At 44.3% G+C, this 21,308-nt stretch overlaps 3 protein-coding genes across 8 annotated transcripts in view; all 3 read left to right on the top strand.

Moving 5' to 3' along the window:
* Positions 1–190: 190 nt before the first annotated feature.
* LOC110520422 (V-set domain-containing T-cell activation inhibitor 1) lies at positions 191–5,491 on the top strand. 2 transcript variants are annotated; one of them, XM_021597734.2, is made up of 7 exons: positions 191–266; positions 2,490–2,691; positions 2,819–3,040; positions 3,233–3,297; positions 3,525–3,902; positions 3,994–4,248; positions 5,014–5,489. In XM_021597734.2, the coding sequence occupies exons 3-7, from the start codon at positions 3,009–3,011 to the stop codon at positions 5,139–5,141; spliced, it is 858 nt and encodes a 285-aa protein (XP_021453409.2). In that variant the 5' UTR covers positions 191–266; positions 2,490–2,691; positions 2,819–3,008; the 3' UTR covers positions 5,142–5,489. The 2 variants fall into 2 exon arrangements, 1 of the variants encoding a protein (XP_021453409.2); XR_005051356.1 differs by lacking the exon at positions 2,819–3,040 and having other exon boundaries at positions 205–266; positions 3,994–5,491.
* A 115-nt stretch (positions 5,492–5,606) lies between these two features.
* LOC110520420 (tripartite motif-containing protein 45) lies at positions 5,607–10,836 on the top strand. Its single transcript, XM_021597733.2, has 6 exons — positions 5,607–6,507; positions 6,728–7,479; positions 8,578–8,707; positions 9,695–9,809; positions 9,910–10,036; positions 10,385–10,836. The coding sequence occupies exons 1-6, from the start codon at positions 6,017–6,019 to the stop codon at positions 10,570–10,572; spliced, it is 1,803 nt and encodes a 600-aa protein (XP_021453408.2). The 5' UTR covers positions 5,607–6,016; the 3' UTR covers positions 10,573–10,836.
* Positions 10,837–20,602: 9,766 nt separating this feature from the next.
* Positions 20,603–21,308, top strand: part of LOC110520419 (mannosyl-oligosaccharide 1,2-alpha-mannosidase IB) — a 109,993-nt gene continuing 109,287 nt past the window's right edge. Inside the window, exon 1 of one of the 5 annotated variants that reach the window (XM_021597732.2) lies at positions 20,603–20,677. The gene's annotated coding sequence lies outside the window, so the exon portion shown is untranslated. The other 4 variants (XM_021597729.2, XM_036974965.1, XM_021597731.2 and 1 more) reach the window with 4 other exon arrangements.

Below are 21,308 nucleotides of genomic sequence, written 5' to 3'. Positions count from 1 at the left end.
AGAAGTTTACATACACTAAGTTGACTGTGCCTTTAAACAGCTTGGAAAAGTCCAGAAAATTATGTCATGGCTTTCGAAGTTTCTGATAGGCTAATTGACATCATTTGAGTCAATTGGAGGTGTACCTGTGGATGTATTTCAAGGCCTACCTTCAAACTCATTGCCTCTTTGCTTGCCATCAAAAAAATCAGCCAAGACCTCAGAAAAAAATTGTAGACCTCCACAAGTCTGGTTCATCCTTGGGAGCAATTTCCAAACGCCTGAAGGTATGACGTTCATCTGTACAAACAATATTGAGTTTGAGTTTATTTTATTTTTATAGGGACAGTACACATTAATCAACGTTTCAGTAAAAGTGCCGGTTTTAGCCAGCCGGCTAATTTTCAACCGCAGTCCCTGGGCAGGTATAAACACCATGGGACCACGCAGCCATCATACCACTCAGGAAGTGACCCATTCTGTCTCCTAGAGATGAACGTACTTTGGTGAGAAAAGTACAAATCAATCCCAGAACAACAGCAAAAAGCTAGACTACAGTTTGCAACTGCACATGGGGACAAAGATCGTAGTTTTTGGAGAAATGTCCTCTGGTCTGAGGAAACAAAAATATAACTGTTTGGCCATAATCACCATTGTTATGTTTGGAGGGAAAAAGGGGCACGCTAAAAAGCCGAAGAACACCATCCCAACCGTGAAGCACGGGGGTGGCAGCATCATGTTGTGGGGGTGCTCTGCTGCAGGAAGGACTGGTGCATTTCACAAAATAGATGGCATCACAAGGAAGGAAAATTATGTGAAATATATTGAAGCAACATCTCAAGACATCAGTCTCAAGTTAAAGCTTGGTCGCAAATGGGTCTTCCAAATGGACAATGACCCCAAGCATACTTCCAAAGTTGTGGCAAAATGGCTTAAGGACAACAAAGTCAAGGTATTGGAGTGTCCATCACAAAGCCCTGACCTCAATCCTATAGAAAATGTGTGGGCAGAACTGAAAAAGTGTGTGCGAGCAAGGAGGCCTACAAACCTGACTCAGTTACACCAGCTTTGTCAGGAGGAATGGGACAAAATTCACCCAACTTATTGTGGAAGGCTACCCAAAACATTTGACCCAAGTTAAAAAATGTAAAGGCAATGCTATAAAATATTAATTGAGTGTATGTAAACCTCCTACCCACTGGGAATGAGAAATAAAAGCTGAAAGAAATTATCCTCTACTATTATTTTGACATTTCACATTCTTAAAATATAGTGGGGATCCTAACTGACCTAAGATAGGGAATTTTTACTAGGATTAAATGTCAGGAATTGTGAAAAATTTAGTTTAAATGTATTTGGCTAAGGTGTATGTAAACTTCAGAGTTCAACTGTAGGTCAGCGATCTCTAAGGTACAGGGTAGTGTAGAGGGTGATAGCCGGCTAGTGACAGTGTCTGAGATTCAGGGCAGGGTACTGGGTGTAGGCCGGCTAGTGGTGACTGTTTAACAGTCTGATGGCCTACAGATACACTATAAGCTGTTTATCAGTTTCTGTCCCAGCTTTGATGCACCTGTACTGCCTCCTCCTTATAGATGTTGTGGAGGGCAGGCAGTGTGCCCCCGATGAGGCGTTGGGGTGACCGCACCACCCTCTGTAGAGCCCTGCAATTGCCGTACCAGGTGATGATACAGCCTGACAGGATGCTCTCAATGGGGCATATGTAGAATTTTGTGAGGGTCTTCGGGGCAAAGCCTAATTTTCAGCCTCCTGAGTTTGAAGAGGTGCTGGCATCAAATTTGTCACCAACAGGCTCCTCAACAGCTTCTTTCCCCAAACCATAAGACTGTTAAATAGCTAAACAAATGGCTACACAGACTATCTGAGTTGACCCTTTTATTTTATTTTTGACTTGTCTCTATGCACACTCAAAGGGCCCTACACACTCACACACACACACTGGCACTCACTTCATATTTTGCTCACACACACACATAATATGCAAATACATTTATACTGACTCTACACACACGCACACCCACTCACATATAATCATCATATACGCTGCCGCTACTCTATTTATCATAGAACCTTATGCCTTGTCACCTTACCCCTATACATATCTACCTCTATCACTTCAGTATCCCTGCACATTGTAAATATGGTACTGGAACTTACTTTCTTGTGTGTTTTTGTTCTACTGTATGTTATTTTTAGTATTATGTTGTTATTAATTACTGCATTGTTGGGTTTAGAGATTGCAAGGAAGGCATTTCACTGTACTTGTGCACGTGACATTAAAACTTGAAGGGACCATTTCAGGTCGTCAGTAATGTGCATGCTGCGGAACTTGAAGCTTTTGTGACCCTCCACTGCGGCCCCGTCAATGTGGATGGGGGCTTGCTCTCTCTGTTGTCTCCTGCAGTCTGATCAGCACCTTCGATTTGTTGACATTGAGGGAGAGGTTATTTTCCTGGCACCACTCCACCAAGGCACTCACCTCTGCCCTGTAGGCTATCTTTTCGTTGTAGGTAATCAGGCCTACCGCTGTTGTGTCGTCAGCAAACTTCGTGATTGAGTTGGAGACGTGCGTGGCCACGCAGTCCTGGGTGAACATGGATTACAGGAGGGGGCTGAGCATGCACCCCAGTGGGGCCCCCGTGTTGAAGATCAGTCAATGGTCTACGCTCCTATGGAGCCAAGGGCTTAAGCCAAGTAAGTCTGCTTATATCCCTATTTCTTCCCTCTGGTTAAAAATGTTAATGGTAAGTCAGTAAGCAGTGCACACATACCTAAGTGACAATATTTACTCAAGGAGAGTCCCTCTCTTTCCTGAGTACAGGGTTTGATATTACATGAATGACATACAGTGGGTGAGGACTTCCGATGTGGAGCTACAGTCGATTTCATACAGTATGTAGCTGCTGCAGACGACACATCACATGGATACTGTATGTGGACTCTGGTAAAGGGAGCAGCTGGAACTATCATAACCCTGCTAAAAAAAAAAAGCCAGCTACCATTGAGGAGCCATGGCCTCATTTGGACAGATAATCTTGTGGGGGTGAGGACACAATGTGTTTAAAAAAAAAATATATATATATATATATATATGGTTGTTGTTGTTTGAGGCCCAGCAACAGCTGTGCTTTTTATCACCAACAAATGCATAGTGCGATTAATTCATCATTGGATATTGTGAAGTTCAATTGACTTGGAAAGTTCTTGATAGTTTCACCCCCATCTCCTTTTGCAGCTTGATAGTCAGTATCTTCGTAACTGCTGGACTCATCATTCTCATCTTGTCTGTGTCATTTTCAGGTACGTAGTGAGCATATATATTGACTTGTGTCACTATCATTGTCAATATTCATGTGATGTCTCTGTTAACATGTATTTGAGCATATGTGAGATTGCATGTGTACCTGTGTGCGTTTGCCAGTGTGTGTGTGTTTGTGTGTAACTATAGTTCCTATGAACTGCACACATCTCTATGTATGGAAATTAAGCTTCCTGTATGTTGTGTTCTGCTGTGTGCTGTCCTCTAGGTCAGGGCTTAGGGGGTTCCAAGGGCACTGTGGATAGCATTGACAAGTGGCCCATCGGGTACTTGGGAGAGGATGTCATCTTGAGCTGCAAGTTCAAGACTTCCACTAACAGCAGGGAATCGACCAGTCAGGTGTCAATCACCTGGACGAAGGAGGGGCTAAGTGAAGTGGTGTACAAGTATGATAAAGGCGCAGTCCAGCTGACGGAGCAAAACCCCCAGTTTAAAAATAGAACCCTGCTGTTCTCAGATGCCATAGGTGGAGGCAATGCCTCCCTGTTGCTGAGGGACATAAAAGTGGGAGACAATGGGGTGTACTACTGCAGTGTGAGCACTCCTAGTTGCTCGGGAAATGCCAGTGTTAACCTCAGAGCTGCAGGTAAGGAGCCATGTTAGACATTCTCAATATTTCACACTGAATATTGAACTGCACACAAAGTAGCCTACTCTGAAAATATGCTTCACTTCAGCTTTCTCAGCCCCCAAATTCAAGCGGGTAAACTCTACCCTAACGGCAGAGGCAGAGAGATGGTTCCCCAAACCAAACATCACCTGGTTGGACGTCAATGACAACGTCCTGAACGAGAGTGAAACTAGCTTCTTCAACAACTCCGCCGGGATAACTCGATTCATCAGCTCCCTTCAGCCAATCAAATTGTATGGCAGCTACACCTGCATCATCCAAAACCCTCTGGTGAAGGCTATCTCCCAGGCAACCATCAAAGGTCCAGTAAACACCTTTCAGAGAAAATACAATTTTATACTGAGAAAATACTTGGATGAGAACTGCATGTTAGACAACTCTCATTCAGTTTAAAAACACTTACACAAGTTAAGTCACTCACTCAGAGGACACCTACACACTCTTCAGTCTATTTCACCACAACAACCCGGCCAAACATGACAACTAAATAAAGATGCAATTAAAGTGGCGTTTAACCCTACCAATGACTGGGAGCTCTCTAGGACATAACTAACAGAAGTAATTGAGTATACAAAACATTAAAAACACCTGCTCTTTCCATGACATAGACTGACCAGGTGAATTCAGGTGAAAGTTATCATCCCATATTGATGTCACTTTAAAGGAGGATTTTTAATCCTTTAAGACATGGCCTGTGTATGGGTGCCATTCAGAGGGCGAATGGGCAGGACAAAACCTTTAAGTGCCTTTGAACGGTGTATGGTAGCAGGTGCCAGGCACACCAGTTTGTGTCAAGAAACGCTGCCGCAGGGTATTTCACAGTCAACTGTTTCCCGTGTGTATCAAGAATTGTCCACCACCCAAAGGACATGCAGCCAATTTAACAACTGTGGAAAGCATCAGGAGTCAACATGGGCCAGCATCCCTATGGAATGATTTCAACACCTTGTAGAGTCCATGTCCTGATTAATTTAGGCTGTTCTGGGGGGGTCCTAATGTTTGGTATACTCAGTGTATGTTTGGCAGTGTGCATACTGTACAGTCAGCATCTTTTTTTAAATTACAGATACAGAGATATCAGCAAAGACTTTCTTCTCCTTCAATACTTCAGCTGCACCACCCATACTACTACCTCAATGGCACGTTCTCGCAGCTACGGCCAGTGTTTTTCTCTGGATCTACCAGCTAACCTGAAACACATTGACACCAACTGTTCCTCATAGCCTACAGTCAAGGTTACTAAAAGTACTGTGGTAAAGTGAACTAGTCTGGTACTATCCACTAGCCTTGGGCTGCCTGGAGTCTGATGGAATTTATGTTGGATATAACAAGTGGAGATACAGTGTGTGTGCGTGCGTGGCTATAGGTTATCTAATAAGTGGTGAAATTATAGTTACATACAGCAGCAATACTGTAATTACATAATAATAACAATTACTTTTGGTTTCTATGGGATTCACTGTGGCAATCAGTCTACTGGGCTATCAGTGTAACACGTGAATCTATAGGTCTATAGTTTATTTTTTTACAATAAAATGTAAATTATTTTAAATTGTTTGAGTTTGGTGCTTGTTGAAGTTCATTCTGTGTTAGCTGCATGGGTCATGCATGGTCTTTCAAACCAGTAGATGGGGCCTGCGGGAAGGATATTCTGTCTCTGCTGAGTTGAGGGGCCTGGACGTCGTTTAGTTCTCTGCTTCAGATCGCGAACAACTTCAAACCACGCCTGGGGGTGCAAAGGCTGTTTTTCATTGGACTGGAGAAGAGGGTTTCATGTTTCAAGGAAGAGAACGTACCTAGTGCGGAGTATTACGGAAGAAAAGTTGAGGGTGTAGGAAACAGCGTAACAATAGTTATAGGCCTATACAGTCCTACACGGAATGTTATTTTGGTGTTACGGTATTATGCTGGGGTTTTCTGTTGCATACTAACGTTAACTGTAACCTAGGCTACTGATATAGTTGCAAATTGGTAGCCTAGGTCGATTTCTGACACCGGTATTTTTTATTCTTAAACAAAATCCGGTAACAAATTGTTTTTAAAGAAACGAGACAATACTATAAAACACAATGTCACACTGTGACCAAATTTTGGAAAAAGATGTGGATTCCTCGCCAAGCGCGACCACAAACTCGAGCTCTAAAAACGGAGATAACGGGGGCGTCGTGATCAATGCGAGGGCAGTGTGCCGCGTTTGTAAATGTTTATATCGCGAGCCTAAAATTATGCAGTGTTTACACACCTTCTGCGCAGACTGCGTTCGTCAACTGGAACCATTTTCGGTGTCTTCGGGAGTACACAATGGTAAAGCGGTCCCTCTGGCAGGCGAGCCGCCCTCTGCCGTCACCGTTCTCTGTCCGGAGTGTGACTCCGAGGTGGATATCCCGTTGTCCGGAGTGGACGGGCTGACCACTGACCACTTGGCCCTGGACGAAGTGTTTCTGGAGACGCTGATGAGCAAGAACTCTGTGGTATGCGACCTGTGCAGCGACGGGGACGCAGAGAAGCGTTGTGAGGTGTGCAGTGTCAACCTGTGTGAGTTTTGTATTCAAGCACACAGGTGAGTGCATAAAAAATATTTATAACTCATGTTCAATGTTTCAACATTGTTGCAAGTTAACTAGTCTAGGATTATGGTTGGTTCCCGACTTCCATTTAAGCTTTGAGCTGGCCACTTGCCTTTTATTACATGATAACTGTAGGCAGGTAGGCTACATGCAATTACAGTGTAATCAAGTGGAACCTATGAGTTCACAATCTCCACCTTCTTTCCTCCCCAGGAGACAGAAGAGGACGTCGTCTCACACCGTCCAGTGTCTGGAGGACCTGAAGACCCAGGGTTGTCTCTCTCGGCCCGTCCTGTGCTCCCTCCACCCTGCCCAGGAGCTGCGTCTCTTCTGTGAGCCCTGTGACCTACCTGTCTGCCTGGAGTGTGCCGCCACCTTCCACCGCGACCACCGCTGCCTCCCCACACGTGATGTCATCGATCGCCATGGGGGCCGTATCCGGGATTTGGTTACCGGGCGCCTGCGGCCACGGCTGGACCAGCTGGAGGAGTCACTGCGGAAGGTGGACCTATCCCAGGAGACCTTGCAGACCAGGGTGGATGCGGCGGTGGACGAGGTGCGTTCCTTCGCACGAGGCTATGCTAGCGCTGTGGAATCGCACTGCCTGTTGCTGCTACGGCGCTTAGAGGAGCTGGGTCTGCAGCGCAGGAGTCATCTTCATCTGCAGAGGGCGCAGCTGCAGCAGGCCCTGTCGGACACCCGCAGGGGGGTGGAGTTTGCCGAGCGACTGCTGACGTGCGGGTCGGACGCAGAAATCCTCAGTGCTAAGGACGTGACCCTCCGCAGGCTGGCTGTCCTGATGGAGACGGGTTACAACCCCCCCCCAGAAGCCGTCTGCCCTGATGAAGGGAGCAGTATTTGCTTCCTGCCACAGGAGAGTGCAGGCGAGATGGCGGGGTACCCGATGGTGGGGGTGATCCACACCAAGACCCTGGAGCTCAGCAGGTGCACCATTGAAGGGGAAGGTGAGACCCAACCAAGGTCCCGTCCAGAAACAACCCTTAGCCCCTATGCCATATTTTCCCTAGCCCCTAATTCTGAGGCAGTTCTCCTGTCCCACTTTGAACAACCCTGAAGGCAACCTCTTTAACTATATTTAGGAGATGCTCTTTTACAACAGACCTACACAAACAAACAAACAAACAAACAAACAAACAAACAAACAAACAGAGACCTTAGGCAATTATACAGTATGTAAAGGATAAGTAGTAGATGACATTCCTGGTCTTTATGGAAACATTTCAAGTGGCAGGTATTTGCTTTGTCAAAACACAGGTATTTGAGATATACCCCTCTCTTTTGTTGTGGTACACACTCACACACACACACCGCTCTGTAGCAGCATGCCCACTGTGATAGTACAAAGAGCTATTCCCTGCTGTGGCTAATGTTTGCCTGCAGAGCTGGAGATGCATGGCTTCAGCAAATAGAGACTCTCTGTGTCAAAGTCAACTGCCCCTAGTTGTATTCATTTAAATATATGGACAGATGTCAATCCATAAAGCAGGTGTGTGTGTTTTGTCTGTGCCTACTACAGGGCCTTGGAGAGTGTTTGTGATAAGAGTTGAAAAAGAGAACCTGCAGCCCATGTCACTGTTTCTTTACTTCCCCAGTTTCTGGGCTTAAGGATAATGATGTTATAGAATTAGTGCCAGGAAATAGTCAGGAAATACAGGCTTAAGCCACTCTTATCAATAATACAGTATTTACAAATGTGTGCCCATGTTAAAACCACACAGGCTCTGCGATTAAATGATTGAAGTCAGGGGTTTGGCCCACTGTAGTGTAGGACAAGCAGTAAATTGTGTGTTAAGAGCAACAGCTGCTGGTGCAGTGTGACAGGGTGCATGGCTGTCACCAGAACACACACACAAAGCCACACCACCAGTGTCTAGATCAGAGTGGCTTTATGTGCTTATGTATATACAGAGCCTTCTACTCAAGTGTTATCCAAAAAGGTGTTTCAGGGGAAAACAACCTTTGTCAGCGCTGAGAGGGAAGTAATACGAACGTGTGTGTGTGAGTGAAAGAGAGACTGACCTTTAACCTGTCCCTGCCCCCAGGTCTGCAGCGTGGCAGGGAAGGCCAGAGAGGGGAGTTCACCCTGGTGTGTAGAGACTTCGCTGGGGAGCAGATGGGTCGTGGAGGGGAAGCTGTCCTGGTCAGTATGGTCCACAAGGAGAAGAAAGACTGGTGAGGAACCAGATCATCTGCAGCACACACATCTACCAAGTTCTCTGTACTACTGGGTGTGCCGGGGGTGCCGAGTTTCTGATCTGATTGAGCTAATCTTGATGGTCATTTGTTATTTAGTCCGGATCATTATGAGATGATGCTGTAATAAAGGAGTCATACATGCTTTGTAAGTGGTACCATGCGTTATAACTACATCATCAAATATAGCTGCTGCGTGCCTCCCGGGTGGCGCAGTAGCTGCATTGCAGTGCTAGCTGTGCCACCAGAGACTCTGGGTTCACGCCCAGGCTCTGTCGCATCCAGCCGCGGCCGGGAGGTTCATGGGGCGACGCACAATTAGTCTAGCGTCGTCCGAGTTAGGGAGGGTTTGGACGGTAGGGATATCCTTGTCTCATCGCGCACTAGCGACTCCTGTGGCGGGCCGAGCGCAGTGCACGCTAACCAGGTCGCCGCTAGGTGCAGTGTTTCCTCCAACACATTGGTGCGGCTGGCTTCCGGGTTGGATGCGCGCTGTGTTAAAGAGTGCGACTTGGTCACGGTAGCTTTGTTTTTCTTCGTCTCTCCCGAGCCCGCACGGGAGTTGTAGCGATGAGTCAAGATAGTAACTACTAACAATTGGATACCACGAAATTGGGGAGAAAAGGGGGTAAAATGTAAAAAATATATATATACTGTATCTGCTGCTGTTAATTCGTCTTTCGGATGGGACGTTAAACGGGTGTCCTGACTCTCAGGTCATTAAAGATCCCATGGCACGTATCGTAAGAGTAAGGGTGTTAACCCCGGCGTCTTGGCTAAATTCCCAATCTGGCCCTCAAACCATCACGGTCACCTAATAATCCCCAGTTTACAATTGGTTCATTCATCCCCCTCCTCTCCCCTGTAACTATTTCCCAGGTCGTTGCTGCAAATGAGAACGCGTTTTCAGTCAACTTACCTGGTAAAAATAACAGATAAATAAATCATTACTTGTGTCCTCTGTAGCAGAGTGGAGGCGGCGGTGGTGGATAACAATGATGGCTCCTATTCTGTCTCCTACACCCCCATGGAGCCAGGGCCCTACTCTGTGTGGGTGTGTGTCAAGGCCCTACACGTTAAGGTACTGTACAGTATTTGATAATGACGATAATCATGACAATCAGGATTTAGTAATAATACTATGCTTACTTAATGACCCTGGCAATCGCTTCACCCTCCAGGGTTCCCCCTTTGTCCTGAATGTGAGGAGACAGGTCCGGTGGCACCGTGGAACGTTCCACTGCTGTTCCTTCTGCTCCAGTGGGGGTTCTAAAGAGGCCCGTTGTGGCTGCATGGGAACCATGCCAGGTAGGTACAGCAGACTACAGGGTACCTGGCTACGTATGTCCTCTAGGGACAGTATGCCAAGTATGTGCAGCAGATTAAAGGCTACTAAAGGACCGGTACGCTAAGTATGTGCAGAATGGGAAATGTCACATCAGGTAACAGTAACTCGTTACGGCTCTGTGTCTGTCATTATGTCCCCCATGACATTATGCACCAGCCAGATTTACTAAGCGTTTGCAAATGTGCACCTGGTATTTTCCAAAGTGAATAAACACAGACGGTCACGGTAGCTTTGCTTTTCTTCTCTTACTCTGAAAATATCAGGTACAATGTATGAATAGTACTCTCGCTTTTTGTGTGTGTGCGCAGGAGGGTTCCAGGGCTGTGGTCACGGCCATAAGGGTCACCCCGGTAAGCCCCACTGGTCGTGCTGTGGAAGTACGGTGGAGGCCTCAGAGTGCCTGCCACAGAGTGTCATAACGGCAGTGGGTGGAACAATAACAGCAGTGGGGGGGACAGGCTCGCCTCGGGGCCACCTTAGGACAGTGGAGCTCTGAGGGACAGGGCCAGGACACCCCTATCCCCACCAGATATCATGGTCTACAAATCAACCCTTTCAGAATTTCTATTTATTTCTATTTTCAAGATGTAGATTTTATACACAAAACAATATTTGTTGTGATCCGCTACTGTAGCTAACTATTCTGTCGTTTCTATTGTTTTGCATGTGCATGTTACATCACAAGACTGATTTAGTGCCTTTCATGTATTTGAAAGACCATTATTTTTATTCTGAAATAAATAACACTGGAATAACTTAATGTGTCGTACAATATTAACAGTTATGAGGTTTCTATCCTGAATACAAAGCATAACATACAGTTGAAGTTGGAAGTTTACATACACCTTAGCCAAATACATTTAAACTTAGTTTTTCACAATTTCTGACATTTAATCCTAGTAAAAATTCCCTGTCTTAGGTCAGTTAGGATCACCACTTTATTTTAAGAATGTGAAATGTCAGAATAATAGTAGAGAATTTATTTCAGCTTTTATTTCTTTCATCACATTCCCTGTGGGTCAGAAGTTTACATACACTCAAATAGTATTTGGTAGCACTGCCTTTAAATTGTTCAACTTGGGTCAAATGTTTTGGGTATTCTTCCACAAGCTTTCCACAAATAAGTTGGGTGAATTTTGACCCATTTCTCCTGACAGAGCTGGTGTAACTGAGTCAGGTTTGTAGGCCTCCTTGCTCGCACACATTTTTTCAGTTCTGCCCACACATTTTCTATAGGATTGAGGTCAGGGCTTTGTGATGGCTACTCCAATACCTTGACTTTGTTGTCCTTAAGCCATTTTGCCCCAACTTTGGAAGTATGCTTGGGGTCATTGTCCATTTGGAAGACCCATTTGCGACCAAGCTTTAACTTCCTGACTGATGTCTTGAGATGTTGCTTCAATACATCAACCTAATTTATCTTCCTCATGATGCCATCTATTTTGAAGTGCACCAGTCCCTCCTGCTGCCCTTCCACAACAAGATGCTGCCACCCCCCTTTTTCCTCCAAACATAACGATAGTCATTATGGCCAAACAGTTCTATTTTTGTTTCATCAGACCAGAGGACATTTCTCCAAAAGTACGATCTTTGTCCCCATGTGCAGTTGCAAACCGAAGTCTAGCTTTTTTTATGGCGGTTTTGGAGCAGTGGCTTCTTCCTTGCTGAGCGGCCTTTCAGGTTATGTCAATATAGGACTTTTTTTACATTGGATATTGATACTTTTGTGCCTGTTTCCTCCAGCATCTTCACAAGGCCCTTTGCTGTTGTTCTGGGATTGATTTGCACTTTTTGTACCAAAGTACGTTCATCTCTAGGAGACAGAACGCGTCTCCTTCCGGAGCGATATGACGGCTGCGTGGTCCCATGGTGTTTATACTTTCATACTATTGTTTGTACAGATGAACATGGTACCATCAGGCGTTTGGAAATTGCTCCCAAGGATGAACTGGACTTGTGTAGGTCTACAATTATTTTTCTGAGGTCTTGGCTGATTTCTTTTGATTTTTCTGTGATGTCAAGCAAAGAGGCACTGAGTTTGAATGTAGACCTTGAAATACATCCACAGGTACACCTCAAGTTGACTCAAATGATGTCAATTAGCCTATCAGAAGCTTCTAAAGTCATGACATCATTTTAAAGGCACAGTCAACTTAGTGTATGTACACGTTTGACCCACTGGAATTGTGATACAGTGAATTAATTATAAGTTAAATAATCTGTCTGTAAACAATTGTTCGAAAAATGACTTGTGTCATGCACAAAGTAGATGTCCTAACCGACTTGCCAAAATAATAGTTTGTTGACAAGACATTTGTGGAGTGGATGAAAAACAAGTTTTAATGACTCCAACCTAAGTGTATGTAAACTTCCGACTTCAAATGTATATACTTCCTAATACATTTAGTCGTTTAGAATACACAACAGGGTGATGTTTAGTTGTCACTGCGGTTCCTCTCTCCGCCACTGTATGGCAGTAGTGGGCTATTCACTCCTACTTCAGCCCATCATACCATCTCAGTATTGGAAATATTCCATTAAATACAAGCTACTTGGAGAATCCTTATTAGTGGGTACAGTGCCTAATCAAGTGCAATACCTTTTTAATTACGCTATATTGGAATTGAGTAATAGTGCACTGACTGTTCTAACCAGATGTAATGTTTAGCTGGTTGTACAGTTGCTGCCTATGTGGAAGCTGTACCACTCACTGCTGGTTGGTTGAAACGCTGTTTGACTACTGGTGTTACACTTAACAAAATGCATTCTCACCCTCCCTGAGGGAGCTGAACCTCCTCTGTATAGTTGTTTAGTGGGGGCAGGGAGGGGTTAAAGATCATTGGAGATGATGATGATGATGAAGGTTTGGATCAAAAACAGACCTCTGCTACCTGATCTCTCTGAACAACTGCCCCCACCTCTTACATAAGAACACACACCCACCAAGTGTTGACACCACATTACAGTGGACCAGTGGTGTCAAGTACTGAAGTAAAAATACTTTAATGCACTACTTAAGTAGTTTTTTGGGATATCTGTACTTAACTTTACTAACTATATTTTTGGCAACTTTTACTCCACTTACATTCCTAAAGAAAATCATGTCATTTTTACTCCATACATTTTCCTTGACAACCAAAAGTCCTCGTTACATTTTGAATGCTTAGCAAGACAGGAAAATGGTCTGAGTGTTGGAGTGTGCCCCTGGCTATCCCTAAATTTAAAAAATAAGAAAATTGTGCCGTCTGGTTTGCCCAATATAAGGAATTTGAAATTATTTATACTTTTACTTTTGATACTTAAGTGTATATATTAGCAATTACATTGACTTTTGATACTTAAGTATTTTAAAAACCAAGTAGTGGATTTTACTTGAGTCATTTTCTTTTAAGGTATCTTTACTTTTACTCAAGTATGACAATTGGGTACTTTTTCCACCACTGCAGTGGACTATTAAACCATAGTTTTAGGACTGCAAAGTGGACCCAGGAGAGAAGAGGTTTATGTCATCCCACATTAAACTCTTTAACCCCATGATTGAGAACTGAAGTAACGTGTCTTGTAAGCTTAAGAACCTCTTGTAATACAACAACAGAAATGTGAACGGAAAATAACTCTTATTATTCCTCTTCCCTCTATCCCTCTCCCCTCCCTCTCTGTCTTTCTCCCTGTATTTGTATTCCTTCTCTCACAAGGAATCTCTGTTTCATTCACTCACTCCCTCACTCCCTTTCTCTTGGCGTGCTGGGCTGACAATCATACTCCTGTCTTTCTCATCACTCCTGTGTGTGTGCGTTTCTGAGGTGATGACTTCATCTTTATCCCTCTCCTGGCAAGAGCTCGCCAAGTCACATCACCACGACAACTGTGTTATGACATTGTCTGACATCCCACTCTGATAGGCTATTCATCTCAGGGCTCCAAGAGATGAGCCGCAATGTTCTTCATCATTGCAGAGGTTGAAATAGAGGTAATTTAAAATAACATGAACCCAGAGCAGTTTGTAATTATAAATTTACAGTGATGGAATGCCAATGCCTTGTAGAGTCTGACCATGCTGAACTTTGAATAATTTAGTTTAATTTGTTTATATTAGTTCAACCTCAATTATTCATGTGCATCGCAGGACCCACTTTCTAGCCCAAAAATGCGTAATATATTAGTCAATTCCCTTTGGACTAGATAGATAGGAGGAATCCACTGCATTGTAGCTACTGCTCCATGGTGCAGAGTCAGAGGTGATTTTCTGTGTGTTTGTGACACATAAAGACTCCGACTATGGGTCACTCTGAACACAGTGTAACCTGATTTCACACAGGGGCCAGAGCCATAGCCATCACACTAATGTAGTTACATAGCTCTAAATGGACCCTACATCACACAGGAGAGTGGAGTGCCCAATGGTTATCTCCAGGCAATAATGTGAACTTGGCCATACAGGACGTAACGTAATCAGAAATCTTGGGCTTAAAAGAGGTGTGTGTGTATACAGAGTTCCTGAATACTACACAGTTTAATTACCCCCACAAACACTGTTCTGACTGAGTCTCCCTCAGCGTATTTTCTGCTGCAGCGTGAGAGCTCATCCTCTTACCCTTGTCCCGGCCCAGATCCCCAGGGTGGTATGATGGTACTCTACGCTGTTGACTGGGTTTAAACTGTCGTAATTCACCCTCCCGTTCACTCCAAAGACCGATGCTGTTTCATTATGTTTACCTGCTGGATGTTGGTGTTTCATTTGCTGCACCAAGGCCTTATCTTTCTAAATCTTTATCTCCCTCACCACCAACCAACTCTTTGTCTCATTTGTTCTCTCTTTGTTTCTTTTTCCCTCTCCACTCTTTTTTCCTCTCTTGAAGTATTTGTAATGAGCACTTTGTCTTTGCTGCATTGTTTTATTGGGCTTGAAGTTCACCATGAATCCTCTCCAAGCCATTGATCCATAACCCTCTGACATTGATAACCAGAGATGCAGTGAAGCAAATGGTCCCCCTCCCTCCGGAACTTGGCTCAGCTTTAAAAAAGCGTCAGTCCTTTTGTATTTTAGGCAGAGAGCCACCCGTGTTTAAAATGTACAGTTTTTTGAGCGAGCGTTCGTGACTCACCTGATCCGTCTTCAAAAAGGACTCTACATTGATTATGGCACACTCTGTGGAAAAAGTACCCAATTGTCATATGGCACCACACCACTAATTCACTCAGTGAGGGGTGTCACATAAATCAGCCCAGTGGCCCTGTGGTGTGGACTGCAGAGTTGGGCCCGAGCTAATGGCAGCTCAAGGACCCACTGACGGACTCGGGCTCCCCTGACTCAGCAGGACGTGACCGCATTTCAAGATGGATTGACTTCATGTGTCAAGAAATGCTTACTCCGGCCCTCTCATTGACATACTGTAAAATAGGCAGACATAACAACACTAATGACAACACAACCATTATAACAACTTATACTGTCACTAGGCACAGTGTGAATAGATAGTTTCAGACTTGGGAGAAACATTGAGCAGAAAACACATTTTGACTGGTAGTCGGGACAAAAGTTGCACTCTGTAAACTGACAAATGATTAGGCTAATTGTTTCCAAACAAAATGTATTTCTACAAAATTTAAATGTAAAAAAAACATCCACTTTCCCATAATTTTTCCTAGGCTTAAATGCTCCCGTACCTTAATTTAAGACCTTGCATAGTAGTCTCGGAAATCACAGACCTAGGCCAACATTGTTTGTGTTCCCCTGCTCAGAATTTGCATGCATCAACCAATGATTGCATGCCACATCATCGACTTGGCCATCAGGTACAAAATTACTATACTATATGATGTGGTTAGCAGATACGTAAAATACCTATCCAGGCGTTGTAAGATCTGGCATATGTCAGCAAAGATTGAGCAGGGAAACATGACCATTGTTAACATTGTAATAGGCAACCCTTCAACCTAGTGTAGTGAGATTACTAAAGAAATAATTGCTGGATCCATACATTGAGTGTAGAATACATTAAGAAGACCCGCTCTCTCCATGACCAGGTGAAAGCTTGAATCCTTTATTGATGTCACTTGTTAAATCCACTTCAATCAGTGTAGATGAAGGGGAGGAGACAGGTTAAAGAAGGATTGTTAAGCCTTGAGACAAAAAAACCTTGGTTCCATGCATGTTAACATCAGAAGCCTCCTCCCTAAGTTTGTTTTACTCACTGCTTGAGCACACTCCACCAACCCTGATGTCCTTGCCGTGTCTGAATCCTGGTTTAGGAAGGCCACCAAAAATACTGAGATTTCCATCCCCAACTACAACATTTTCCATCAAGATAGAACTGCCAAAGGGGGAAGAGTTGCAATCTACTGCAGAGATAGCCTGCAATGTTCTGTCATACTTTCCAGGTCTATGCCCAAACAGTTCGAGCTTCTAATTTTAAAAATGAATCTCTAGAAATAAGTCTCTTACTGTTGCCGCCTGTTATAGACCCCCCTCAGCTCCCAGCTGTGCCCTGGACACCATATGTGAATTGATTACCCCCTACCTATCTTCATAGTTCGTTCTGTAAGATGACCTAAACTGGTATATGCTTAACACCCCGGCAGTCCTACAATCGAAGCTTGATGCCCTCAATCTCACACAAACTATCAAGGAATCCACCCGGTACAACCCTAAATCCGTAAACATGGGCACCCTCATCGATATTATCCTGACCAACTTGCCCTCAAAATACACCTCTGCTGTTTTCCTTCAGAATCTCAGTGATCACTGCCTCATTGACCTGCATCCGCTATGGGTCCGCGGTCAAACGACCAGCCCTCATCACTGTCAAACGCTCCCTAAAACAATTCTGCGAGCAGGCCTTTCTAATCGACCTGGCTCGGGTATCCTAGAAGGATATTGACCTCCCGTCAGTCGAGGATGCCTGGTAGTTCTTTAAAAATTATTTCCTCACCATCTTAAATAAGCATGCCCCTTTCAAAAAATGGAGAACTAAGAACAGATATAGCCCTTGGTTCACTCCAGACCTGACTGCCCTCAACCAGCACAAAAACATCCTGTGGCGGACTGCACTAGCATCGAATAGTCCCCGCGATATGCAACTTTTCAGGGAAGTCAGAAACAAATACTCGCAGTCAGTCAGGAAAGCAAAGACTAGCTTTTTCAAACAGAAATCTGCATCCTGTATCACAAACTCCAAAATGTTTTGGGACACTGTAAAGTCCATGGAGAATAAGAGCACCTCCTCCCAGCTGCCCGCTGAACTGAGGCTAGGTAACACTGTCACCACTGATAAATCCTCAATAATCGAGAATTTCAATAAGCATTTCTCCACGGCTGGCCATGCTTTTCTCCTGGCTACCTCAACCGCGGCCAACAGCTCTGCACCCCCCGCAGCATCTTGCCCAAGCCTCCCCAGCTTCTCCTTCACCCAAATCCAGATAGCAGATGTTCTGAAAGAACTGCAAACATGGACCCGTACAAATCAGCTGGGCTACACAATCTGGACCCTCTTTCTAAAATTATCCGCCGCCATTGTTGAAACCCCTATTACCAGTCTGTTCAACCTCTCTTCCGTATCATTCGAGATCCCTAAAGATTGGAAAGCTTCTGCAGTCATCCCCCTCTTCAAAGGGGGTGACACTCTAGACTCAAACTGTTATAGACCTATATCCATCTTGCCCTGCCTTTCTAAAGTCTTCGAAAGCCAAGTTAATAAACAGATCACTGACCATTTCGAATCCCACCGTACCTTCTCCGCTGTGCAATCTGGTTTCTGAGCTGGTCACGGGTGCACCTCAGCCACACACAAGGTACTAAACGATATCATAACCGCCATCGATAAAATACAGTACTGTGCACCCATCTTCATCGACCTGGCCAAGGCTTTCGACTCTGTCAATCACCGTATTCCTATCGGCAGACTCAACAGCCTTGGTTTCTCAAATGACTGCCTCGCATGGTTCACCAACTACTTCTCAGATAGAGTTCAGTGTGAAATCGGAGGTCCTGTTGTCCGGACCTCTGGCAGTCTCTATGGGGGGTACCACAGGATTCAATTCTCGGGCCGACTCTTTTCTCTGCATAGATATCAACGTTGTCGCTCTTGCTGCGCAAGATTCCCTGATCCACCTCTACGCAGACGACACCATTCTGTATACTTCTGGCCGTTCTTTGGACACTGTGTAAACAAACCTCCAAACAAGCTTCAATGCCATACAACACTCCTTCGGTGGCCTCCAACTGCTCTTAAACGCTAATAAAACTAAATGCATGCTTTTCAACCATTCGCTGCCCGCACCCAACCGCCAGACTAGCATCACTACCCTGGATGGTTCTGATGTAGAGTATGTGGACAACTATAAATACCTACAGTGGGGAGAACAAGTATTTGATACACTGCCAATTTTGCAGGTTTTCCTACTTACAAAGCATGTAGAGGTCTTTAATTTTTTATCATAGGTGCACTTCAACTGTGAGAGACTGAATCTAAAACAATAATCCAGAAAATCACATTGTATGACTTTTAAGTAATTATTTTGCATTTTATTGCATGACATAAGTTTGATCACCTACCAAACAGTAAGAAATCTGGCTCTCACAGACCTGTTAGTTTTTCGTTAAGAAGCCCCCCCAGTTCTCCACTCATTACCTGTATTAACTGCACCTGTTTGAACTTGTTACCTGTATAAAAGACACCTGTCCACACACTCAATCAAACAGACTCCAACATCTCCACAATGGCCAAGAGCAGAGAGCTGTGTAAGGACATCAGGGATAGAATTGTAGATGTGCACAAGGCTGGGATGGGCTACAGGACAATAGGCAAGCAGCTTGGTGAGAAGGCAACAACTGTTGGCGCAATTATTAGAAAATGGAAGTTCAAGATGACGGTCAATCACCCTCGGTCTGGGGCTCCATGCAAGATCTCACCTTGTGGGGCATCAATGATCATGAGGAAGGTGAGGGATCAGCCCAGAACTACACGGCAGGACCTGGTCAATGACCTGAAGAGAGCTGGGACCAGTCTCAAAGAAAACGATTAGTAACACACTACGCCGTCATGGATTAAAATCCTGTACCTATCATAGGTACAGTTGAAGTGTACCTATGATAACAATTACAGACCTCTACATGCTTTGTATGTAGGAAAATCGGCAGTGTAACAAATACTTGTTCTCCCCACTGTAGGTGTCTGGCTAGACTGTAAACTCTCCTTTCAGACTCATATTAAACATCTCCAATCCAAAATTAAATCTAGAATCAGCTTCCTATTTCGCAACAAAGCCCCCTTCACTCACGGCGCCAAACATACCCTTGTAAAACTGACTATCCTACCGATCCTCGACTTCGGCGATGTCATTTACAAAATAGACTGCATGCTGAGTAGTGTTGGAGGCTATCACAGTGCCGTCTGTTTTGTCACCAAAGCCCCATATACTACCCACCACTGCGACCCGTATGCTCTGGTCGGCTGGCCCTCGCTACATATTCATTGCCAGACCCACAGGCTCCAGGTCATCTATAGGTCTATGCTAGGTAAAGCTCCGCCTTATCTCAGCTCACTGGTCACGATAACAACACCCACCCGTAGCACACGCTCCAGCAGGTGTATCTCACTGGTCATCCCCAAAGCCAACGCCTACTTTGGCCGCCTTTCCCTCCAGTTCTCTGCTGCCAATGACTGGAACGAATTGCAAAAATCGCTTAAGCTGGAGACTTATATTTCCCTCACTAACTTTTAACATCAGCTATCTGAGCAGCTAACCGATCGCTGCAGCTGTAAATAGCCCATCTGTAAATAGCCCATCCAATCTGCCTACCTCATCTCCATATTGTTTTTACTGACTTTTCTGCTCTTTTCCATACCAGTGTTTCCACTTGCACATGATCATCTGGACATCTATCACTCCAGTGTTAATTTGCTAAATTGTAATTACTTAGCTACTATGGCCTATTTATTGCCTTACCTCCTCACACCATTTGCACACACTGTATATAGACTTTCTTTTTTTTCTATTGTGTTATTGACTGTACGCTTGTTAATTCCATGTGTAACTCTGTGTTGTTGTTTGTGTCACACTGCTTTGCTTTATCTTGGCCAGGTCGCAATTGTAAATGAGAACTTGTTCTCAACTTGCCTACCTGGTGAAATAAAGGTGAAATAAAAATAAAATAAAAACATGGATTGTTTGTTTGTGCCATTTAGGGAGTGAATGGTCAAGACAAAATATGTAAGTTCCAGGTTTGTGTCAAGAACTGCAACGCTGCTGTTTTTTTCACACTCAACAGTTTCTGTGTGTCTCAATAATGATCCACCAGCCAATTTGACACAACTTTGTGAAGCATTGAAGTCAACATTGGCCAGCATCCCTGTGAAATGCTTTCTTTTGACCAATCACATCTGATCTGATTATCAAAACACCTATTAGTGAAAAAATATCCGAATTGGGCTGCCTGTCTAAACGCAGCCAGAACACTGCTAATTTACACAGATAAACACGTTGCAAATAGCCTTTCGAAATTGATAGACGCTCCCTAAATTTTACCAGGCTGGAGAATGAGGGGAGGAGTTTTCGGTCTTTGCAGCAGTATCAACATGCCTGAACATAGACAGGGCTAGGTAATCACAACGAAAGAAGCAAAGTGGAAAGCAAAACTCTTAAAGGCAATCATAACTAGCTAGCTGAAGACATGAGCCTATTTCTGAAAGCAGCTATTTGGAAACTGTGGACTAGGATGCCTTTCTGTCACCGATTTCCTCAAAGGCATTATTGAGGTGATGCAGCAGCAGCGAAACAATCGTAACGGACCGCCTCCGGTAGCTAGCTTACAGTAGCTAGCTAGGTAGATGCCTTTACAGAAAAAGGCGCAGTCTTTTGGCCAAGTCGTTTTAAACCTCAACATATCCGAAAAAAAGTTGCTAATATTACAATACAATTATTGCGGGTGCACATGTATTTGTTTAATCAGCTAATGGTAGATAGTCAGTTTCTCCTTTAGCAATTTAGCTAGCTAGCCATCTAGCTGTGCTAGCCAAGCCTGTCAATTCAGCGGATGAACTTGGTATTCTGTGTAGACGCCGAAATCAGACGTAGGGCCGAGTGAAGAAGCTGAGCAAATATATTGGGAGTATTCAACTAGCTAGCAGTACGTGTTGAATTTAACGGCAACATAACATTTTACCTGCGCATTTGTTTATGACATGGAAATGGAGGAATTTCTCGGTAATTTAGCCATTAAAGCTTCATTCT

The sequence above is a fragment of the Oncorhynchus mykiss genome, chromosome 3 (genome assembly GCF_013265735.2).
Source record: "Oncorhynchus mykiss isolate Arlee chromosome 3, USDA_OmykA_1.1, whole genome shotgun sequence".
Taxonomy (NCBI): domain Eukaryota; kingdom Metazoa; phylum Chordata; class Actinopteri; order Salmoniformes; family Salmonidae; genus Oncorhynchus; species Oncorhynchus mykiss.
Note: the sequence above shows the minus strand (reverse complement) of the source record. Positions and strands in the feature narration are given on the sequence as shown.